This window comes from Mastomys coucha, unplaced genomic scaffold (genome assembly GCF_008632895.1).
Source record: "Mastomys coucha isolate ucsf_1 unplaced genomic scaffold, UCSF_Mcou_1 pScaffold16, whole genome shotgun sequence".
Lineage (NCBI taxonomy): Eukaryota > Metazoa > Chordata > Mammalia > Rodentia > Muridae > Mastomys > Mastomys coucha.
In genome coordinates, this window is record NW_022196898.1 from 10,289,137 (window position 1) to 10,299,009 (window position 9,873).

The 9,873-nt window shown below is 36.7% G+C and overlaps 1 protein-coding gene across 1 annotated transcript in view; it reads left to right on the forward strand.

Moving 5' to 3' along the window:
* Window positions 1-2,439: 2,439 nt before the first annotated feature.
* Window positions 2,440-9,873, forward strand: part of Sucnr1 (succinate receptor 1) — a 12,092-nt gene continuing 4,658 nt past the window's right edge. The window contains exon 1 of the mRNA XM_031376014.1: window positions 2,440-2,521. Coding sequence (XP_031231874.1) covers window positions 2,519-2,521 — 3 coding nt within the window. The 5' untranslated portion in view covers window positions 2,440-2,518. The remainder of the gene's footprint in view (window positions 2,522-9,873) is intronic.

Genomic DNA, 9,873 nt, shown 5'->3' on the forward strand with positions numbered 1-9,873 from the left:
GGGAAATCTAATCATTAAGTTTGGTAAATAACACATCTGGTAAACAACACATTTGGTAAATAACCATTGCTAACTTGAATATGTTCTAAATTTTATTTTGTTAGAGAAAAATCACATGAAATTGCCATATTCATGGTAAAAAAGTATTCAGTGGTACTAATTTTACATTTTGACCTAGCAGGTTCTTCTTTTCTACGAGAGGCAAATACAGCCAAATCATGTTGAAAAGAAGAGACCCAAAGTTCTGGCTCAGTCCTTAATCAGCTGTGCAATGTGTTCAATGTATGTAAGTTTTGGTGAGCCTCAGTTTCTTTAGCTGAAAATTAGGGCCTCGACAGTCTGCACTGCACTACATTTATGTAACTATAAAGGGACTGCCTGTACATGGAGTTAATGCCCTAAGGACAACAGTAGACACTGGGAAACATTGTGTTGGATTGAATTGCCATTGCTGCTCTCTTCTGTTTTTCCCTTGAGTTTCCTGCTGAGTGGATCTGATTTTCCACAAACTTATCTTACACACCCTGCTCATTGAACTTTCAAATATTATTTTACATTGTACTGTGAACGTGAGGAACTTTATGGAACACAGTCACTGGCCCCTTCTTAACAAGGAAATCGGCTTAGGCAAGTTTGTTTCACAGATCACCCAGCTAATAAAATGCAAATTCAGGACAAGGATTCAATGATCTTTTTTTACCTTGCTGGTTTTTGTAAGGTCATTTTAATTTGTGTTCCTGTGCCAAAACCAACAGCATTAAAGTTCTCGTATAGAAGGAAGTTTGATTTTTTGAAAATGTCTATAATAATTGATCTTTAGCAAGCAAGTATGCCATATTATATAAGTAAACAGCTTGTTATGACTAAGCCCAGTGTATAGTATAATACACAGACTTCTATGTAGACATATGTATTCCCTGGGATTGTCACAAGTATCCCTACTTTACAGTTAAGAGAATTGAAAAGGAATCTTTACTGGCATTCAAATGTGTTACATTGTTTCTATAAACAAGAAAAAACAAAAGTCAGAAGCTTTGCCCACTGAAATATTATAGGCTAAACAGAAATCATTTCCTGAGAGATAGGTGCTGTCTCTGGCAGGGGACAACATAATTTACAAATCCAGTACAAGGGAAATATTTGGTCCCTGGTTATAAAGTTAATACAAATTTAGAACAAGAATGTAACCATACTGTCTTCAGTCAAGAGTGCAGAACTTATATTTGGGCCTGTGAGGTTGCCTGGAAGTGTGACAGTGACACTCACTCTGCTGTACAGATTCTCGGTACCTGTGCTCTGTAACCCCCCCTGTGTCAGTGGAGGGGTCCTGAGGCAATGGGGCACTTGGTAGGCAGTCCAAGCTATCAGGTTGCAGTCCTGTAAAAAAAAAAAAAAAAAAAAGAGAGAAGCACAGACCACATTTTTGGCCATTGGGAAGTAGAGACAAGAAACAAGAAACTTCGGGGAACTCCAGGTACCCACAAAGAGAGAATCACCACCCCCACCCCCTCCTGCCATAGTGGTGGTCAGAACCTGACGAAAAAACTCTCACTTTCCTTTTTAGCTTGGAGAGGTCCATGAACCACAACTAGCTACTCGATTCTCTTTCTGAAAATTGTACTCCAAAGGACTCTCTAGTCTCTTTTCCTTTACAAGTAGAAAATGCCCGCGATTGTATCTCAGACTTTACCACGTACAAACATCCTCAGAGTGATCCTCACCCTTCAGGTCAACCAAGCCCGGTATTTGCTTGAATATAAAGCTGATGTAGCCTTGTGCAAAGGCCAGGTGCGTTTCCTGTCTGGAATAATGGGCCTACTCTTCTGGGTGATATTCAGAGCACTGACTGTCTACTACTCTCTCTTGAGATTGTCATCTGAGATAATGCCTCTCTCCTTAATCCCTAGCCATCTGATGTACTTTTTTATGTTTCCTGAATTTAATTACAGAAAATAAAATGAATCCTATGTAAAGTTTTAACAGGCTTTCAGCAGCACAGCGACAAGGCTCATGTGCAGACTGGCTTTCAAGAACTCATGTTAGATAGAGTTCCCTCAGGATTTCTATGAAGTAGTTTAGTTATTGTATGCTAAGTATAGAAGTCACAAAAAATGTGCAAAACAATGAAAAATTAATTCAACTATATATTAAACATAAAATGTTTGCTGTTCTTAATACTTATATGTGCATATGCATTTCGATGTGTATACACATGGGAAGGCAGAATGTGGCTGTATTGTTTTGGGAGTGTATAAAATAAATTTAAATTGGAGTGTTCTCAAATGTCTTTGTTAAAACTATCCTCTACAATCTGTTGTGTGTCTTCACTTTACCAGAGTTCCTCTGCATGACTTGGAGATTTTTCTGAATAAATTACCCCTGCCTTTTGAATTATTAACCTTGGCTGCATGACATGCAAATTAGACTCCACTGGCCATGTCCTGCAGCACAGCACTGGGTCAGAAGCTCTCTCCAGCTCCTGGCAGAGTTTTCTGTCAAGAGAGAAGCCGACAGCAGAATGGTAAGGGACACTGCAACTCATGTCTCTCAGTCACACAAAAGAAGACCAAGCTTTCTGCTAAGGGCTTCTTTTGGAAGTACTCTGTGAGCTAAGTGATGCCTAGGGAACTATACGTAAGTAGATGTGAAGCAGCCAAAGGCAATCGTATCTGACTTTCATATCTACTACATAGGCATTGATTTAGTTGCCAAAATCTTAATGTGTTTTGCTTTAAAGGACTTACTGTATTTGATAATGCCTCAACAGAAATAATTAGAATTATTTGAAAAAGTGAAGTTATTTAGAGAAAGGGAAAATAACTTGCATCTTGAAAAATAACTTACCATGTAAATTAGAGAAACTATATAGTACAGTAAATTTTAAATCATTCCAAAATTTAAAATTTGAATTTACGTTTGGCAAAATGAGATGGTTTAAGAATAAGATTTACTAAAGGAACTGATAAACTGCAGAGTGATTGTTATTCTACTTCCCAAACTGTATAACCTATTCTCTAACTTATTAATGAAAAATGCAAATTGATACATAATGTAATGTTTAATGTTTTGGTGTAATTTGTGGAATCTATTAAAGTGAAGTAATTAATGAGTACCAAATACTTGTATTTTCATACATGCAAACACATTTTTACTTAAATTGTTTACTAATGAAAGTAACTTGTGGAAACATCTTCATACTTTCCAGTGGCAGTTAGAATTTTAATTTCTGTTAGGCTCTGTGTAATGGTCAAGGATATAGGTACAGAGTTTGCATTGGATTACCAGGTTTTTCATTAATGTAATTTTTGTAAATTTCTGGTAAAGGACATGCATTATTTTTACATTTAGAAAACTAAATTTATAAGGCACTGTCATCATTTCAAATTAAGAATGAGTAGTAGCAATTTTCTCATGTGGGTATATTCAGTTTACACATAGTTTACTAATTCTAACAGAGTATGTGAATGTGGGCTAGAGGGTAATAATGATCTTCTTTTAGTTACTAATGTGTTTTTTTTTTAAATGTTCTCTGTTAATGGTTCACATCAGTAAGCCACGGCATGTTTGTCTCCATGTCTGTTGCCTATGAACAGGACAGCTTCTGGAAAGTACAGGGGAGGCTAGTGACGTTTCCTAGGAAACGCCCTCCTTGAATTGCCAGTTTTGCCTAAAGGAACCTTACTTTCTTAATTTGTATAATTATGCCATAACAAAAGACTCAGATATGCATATACCTGAATTTGGAATACAATAGTCTCAAAACGTGTCCTTGTGAAGTTGAATCAGCCTAAAAGTATTGGAGAGCCTAACTATACAACCATCATCTATTAATGTTATGGATATGAAAAGGGATAAAAAATAAAACAAGTTGAAAACATATTAAATGAATCGGCTATAAGACATCATGAAAAGCAGAATCCCATTTTAACAAACAAATTTCAGTAATATTAAAGCATAAAAATAATAGTACTGATTGGTTTAAACTTCTTTCCCTGATTTTTTTGTTATTTGTATCCACACTATACTCTACAATTAATATGTATTTTATCCACACACCTTTTGTTTTTGTTTATTTAATTGTTTCTTGTACTTTTAAGATTATACTATAATTACATTATTTCCCCTTCTTTTTTCTCTCTCTCAATTCTCCCATATACCCCCCTTGATCACTTTCTAATTTATGGCCTCTTTCTGCATTAATTGTTCTTATATGCATATATGAGCACATATATTTATAAACACAACCTCCTGTGTTGGTGTAATATTATTTATTATTAAACAACTTCCATACCTAGGGCTCAGGGAATATTGTGGGGGAGAAGGCAGAAAGCTTGTAAGATCAAGGTATTTCCTGAGAAACTGTGTCTCCTAGTCATGTCAGAAGCTACATTCATAAAGTTTCACCAACATGACTTCCTAAACTGAACTGAACAAGGACAATAACACTAGCCAAGCTAGAGTAGACAGGGAAAGGGCTATGAGGTTTCAACCTTAAACAAAGAACTATAGCTAAGCATGGAATGCTGAGAGTGGGAGAAATAGTCTCTCCCAGAGAAACACACACCAACTATTTACCCAGTGTCACACAGTCAACCAAAAAGGACATCTTTAAAGTCTTTTGTCATGGTGGTGTTTGTGTGTTTGTTTGTTGGTAAAGCAAGAGTCACTGTACAACAAGCAAGACAAAGGTACAGAATGATGATTAAAAAAAAGTAATGAATGAATTGAGTCACGTGTCTTCCTTACTCTGGTCCTGGTATTCACTGTGTTTACTAAACACTCAGTCTTTAGTTTCTCTGGATCACTGAAAAACGGAATTCTTCATCACTTCTACTTGGCCCCTGACTCAAGATTGGTAGTTACTAGCAGCCTGGCTTCCAGTCACATGTGTCTACATGTATACCATTTCCATCCCATTCTGTGATCCATACAAATTCCACAAATCTCTGGCACTTCCTCAGCTTAAATGGGATCTAATGTCAGGCAAAGGGGAAGAGGAAATTCAAAACAAAACAAACGAGATTCTTATCTCAAGGAAATTTTCTATTCTCTTATTTTTTTATTTAATGTGTGTACCAATGCTTTAGCATTTCCCAAATGACATCAGGGTCACACATTAAGTCTTGAGGAACTCCAGCATTAAAGCCTAGGCAAACAAGGATTAGCTACAAAATAGCTGGCCAGTGGAGAAAAGGGGGAAATTGCAATGTTCTGGAAGGCAAGGAGGAAAAACTTTCTAGACTCAAGACATTGGATGCTGTGGCAGACTGAGCATAATAATGAGAAAAGTCCATTGTCTAAAAAGCAATGCCTGTTAACTTTTCAAAAGTCCAAGTCCCTCCTTTTTAAACTTTATTTTTAAATGTTTTTATTTTTAATTTCACACATATGTATTATATTAATATCATTTCCTCCTCTGCCTCTCCCACTTCCAGCTTTTCCTGTGTTCTTCCATTCCTCAATTTCTTCTGTAATTTTTGTTTAAAAACATGTATATAAACAGAGAAACATATTTAAACAGATACAGAAATAGCTGTACATATATATACACACATATATATGTGTATATATATATATATATATATATATATGTTACAACCCACCAATAAGTTCACTTAGTGTTGCCTGTTCAAATACATGTTTAGACATGTTCACTTGGGATCTGACAACCTATCAGGGGCCTTGTCCCTAGAGAGAACTAATTTTCCCCTCTCTAAAGAGCTGTTGGTTGCCTCTAACTCTTCATCTAAAGATAGATCATTCTGAAACTTGTTCCATCCACATTGGCATGTGAACAGGTGTGGTCATTATATAAGTCTTGTTCAGGCAACCATCTTGTTGAGATTTCATGGGTACAAGTTCTGTGCCACGTCTAGAAGACATCATATTCTCAGGAGGCATCTGCTTCTCTGCTTAGGTCAGTCGGCTTCCTTTCTGTGATGTTCTCTCAGCAGTAGGTTAGAGGCTATCAATGTCCTAACTGGGGCTGCACACCCATGGTTGCTTGTTCTCTAGTTTGACCAGTTAAGGTTCTCTGTAATAGTTTCCATCTGGGAAAAATTTTTACAGAGGAACTTCTTTCATGAGGAGGGAGAAGCTATACTCAACTGACTGGACTAATGTACAGGCTCTGTTTTATGTTTTTTTTGTGTGTTTTTTTTTAATTTCTGGGAATTTAAGTTTTATGTTATTAATTACATGTTTCTTGTGGTTTAGTTTTAAAAGTTATAATAACCCTAGACAGACAGACAGACAGACAGACCTACAGACAGACAGAACATCCATATAAACCAAAGAAGAAATGACATAATATAAGTAGTCTGGATTCTTAGTGCTAAGGCGGGAACCATTAATACTTTGGTATATATCTTTTTGGACTTTTATATGTTTAGCAATTTCAGATTAAATTACTAAATGTCTTAAATCCTTAAACCAATTCTAGAAGTTATATACAGATATATTTATAATCTCAGGTCTCACGACTGCTCTGATTGATTTTATATATATATATATTCTATTATGCACAGGATAAGATTTTAGGTGATTAGTAGATCACATTTTACAGATATACTATTCCTCTAGCCTTGGAGGAAGAATGCATGAAGTTGTCTTATGAGCAGTGAGGTTTCCAGTCCTCTGCACTCAGCATGTAACTCCAGATCACATACTGTCTGTTAGGAAATGTGCAGATGCAGAAGATAACAAGGAGCAAAACAAATCTGTAAACATTAGTAAGACAAAAATTAATGCATGAAGAAAGCATATGTTGAGGGCACAGAGTTTATTTAAATTTGGTGGACAGGAAGCCATCTTGGGGGAACAACCTTTGAGTTGGGGTTTGAAAGAAATACATACTAGACAAAATATGTGAAGGAGCACTCACAAGCAGAAAAGTAACAGTGAAGAGATGCAGAAGGAGCTGGTACAGTGCGGTCAGAGAACAAGAGGAGAGATGAGCTAGAGCAGAGCAGAGAGGCTGGAGTGGAGTATGAATGCTAGTGGCAGAGGTGGGGTTCAATTAAGAAATTGAACTTTAGTCCTTGGAAAGATTTTAACACAAGATAACAACATGACTTGATTTTGAGCTATAACATGTTTCCCAAGATTGGCTATTTGTGAAAAAGGTGGGATGAATGATAATAAGAAAATGCATGAAGAGACATCAGAAGAATGTGACACCTACAAGTGTTTCCTTCTGCAGTTTGTGTAAGGATGCATAGCAAGCAACAGGTGGCAGATCTGAGAAACACACAGAAATTAAAACCAAGAAGACTTGGTAGTTTGTTCTAGATGGAGGTTAAATTTAACTGACTGTAAAAGTTTCTGGGGTAAACATTTGGATAAATGAAAATGCATTTTATTGACAAAGGTGCTTCAAGATAACTTAATAAATTAGAAATTTTTTAAAGTCAGACATGCCTTCAAGAAACTAATCCATAGTAATATATAATAATAAAATCCTGGAGTTCATCAGACAGATCTGGGAAGGGTTGGAAATGTGAGAGTGTTTGTAGATAAATAGTCATTTAAGGTTGAACATGGACTAGATCACCCAAGACAAAAACAGAAAAGGGAAATCAGAACTGAAACAGAAATTTAGCATCTCACTCGTCATGAAAGATGCAGAAAGTAACCAGAGAGAGGAAAAGAAAGCGAAGGTTTTGTCTTTCCATGAAAGGCAAATGAAGAATGTTTTCCTAACAATTTTACTGCCAGCTAATAAATTAACCGGCGAAAACTAACCACTGGATTGTGATATGTGCTGGCTGTTTGAAGAATTTAGGGTCAGAAACCAAAATATGTTGTGCTAGACAGAAAATGGGGTCCAGATGTCAAAGCATTTGGTGAGACATTTTTCCAGAAACCAAGCCTGAAGATGAAGGTAAATTGGGATTCCAAGGATGTTTGGGATTAAATTTTCAGATTGATAGACAGGGGTGTTCAAATGCTGCTGGACAAGATACAGACTAATGGATCTGGAAATGAAGCTAGAACACTGGGGATTTAACCTCAGCAAGTCTTCAGTCGAAGGAAGACAGTGAGACCTGAGAAAGGGTGGCTCCACATTGAGCCAATGCAGAATCTCCCTCTTGGTGAGCTAAGACTCAAGACAGCAGTCTGAGAGTTGTGGTGAGCTGAGTGGAGGAGCTGGAAGAAGGAAAGAAGACTGAAAACAGAAGTACAAAACTCAGAAATGCAATAAATTCTGCCGTCCTATACAGCAGAATTGACTGAAAACATAAGGCTTAGTTCTCCAACAGTGTTTGTGTGATCTAACTCAGACCATGAAGGGTTTAACGTGAAGGCATGAAGGCCTGAGGCAGAAGTCCTACTTAAATGGAGGGGTGGGACTTGGAAAATCCCAAGGCTGCAGAGGCAGTAATGGGAGGATCCCTGGTGCTTTCTGAACAACTATTCTAGCCAACTGGTGAGCTTCCAGTTCAAAGAGAATGATTGTCTTAAAGATCCAAGTAGTGAGTGAGGAAATATATACTCACCCTGAGCCACCATATATGTGAACACATACATGAACACAAATGCACTTATACCCATGTATACACACACACACACACACACACACACACACACACACCTCACAAATGTAACAATAAAACATGTTATCTACAAATTTCTGATTTATCTTCATAAGAAAAGAGTGCCAAAATAGCCACAATATACATCAATAAAACCTGAATTTGACAAAAGTACATATATTCTCTACATATTTTCCTCGCAGAAAACTTACAGTGTAAATACTTTACAAGAATATGTGTAAGGGTACTTTTACTTAGAGTGAAGTAAGTATTTGTCTATAACTAGTACTCTGAACCTTAAGAAGAAAATTTTTCAAAACTTTTATTTTCAATCTTGTTTTCTCTATTAAAAATAATAGGGGTCTAATAAAAAAAAAAACAACTTTATGAGGTCCCAATTGTCAATTCTTGATCTTAAAGCATAAGCTATTGGTGTTCTGTTCAGGAAATTTTCTCCTGTGCCTATGTGCTTGAGTTCCTCCTCGCTTTCTTTTCCATTAGTTTCTGTGTATCTGGTTTTATGTGGAGGTCCTTGATCCACTTGGACTTGAGCTTTGTACAAGGAGATAGAAATAGATCGATTTTCATTCTTCTACATGCTAGCTACCAGTTGAGCCAGCACCATTTGTTGAAAATGCTGTCTTTTTTCCACAGGAAGGTTTTAGCTCCTTTGTCAAAGATCAAGTGACCATAGGTTTGTGGGTTCATTTCGGGGTCTTCAATTCTATTCCATTGATCTACCTGCCTGTCACTGTACCAATACCATGCAGTTTTTATCACAATTGCTCTGTAGTACAACTTAATGTCCAGGATGGTGATTCCACCAGAGGTTCCTTTATTGTTGAGAATAGTTTTGGCTATCCTGGGTTTTTTGTTATTCCAGATGAATTTGCAAATTGTGCTCTAAGATCAAGAATTGACAAATGGGACCTCATAGAGTTGCAAAGCTTCTGTAAGGCAAAAGACACTGTCAATAGGACAAAATGGCAACTAAGAAATTTGGAAAAGATCTTTACCAATCCTATATCTTATAGAGGGCTAATATCCAATATATACAAAGAACTCAAGAAGGTAGACTCCAGAGAACCAAATAACCTTATTAAAAATGAGGTACAGAGCTAAACAAAGAATTCTCAACTGACGAATACCAAATGGCTGAGAAGCACTTAAAGAAATGCTCAACATCCTTAGTCATCTGAAAAATGCAAATCAAAACAGCTCTGAGATTTCACCTCACACCAGTCAGATTGTCTAGGATAAAAAACTCAGGTGACAGTAGATGCTGGAGAGGTTGTGGAGAAAGATGAACACTCCTTCATTGCTGGTGGAATTGCAAGCT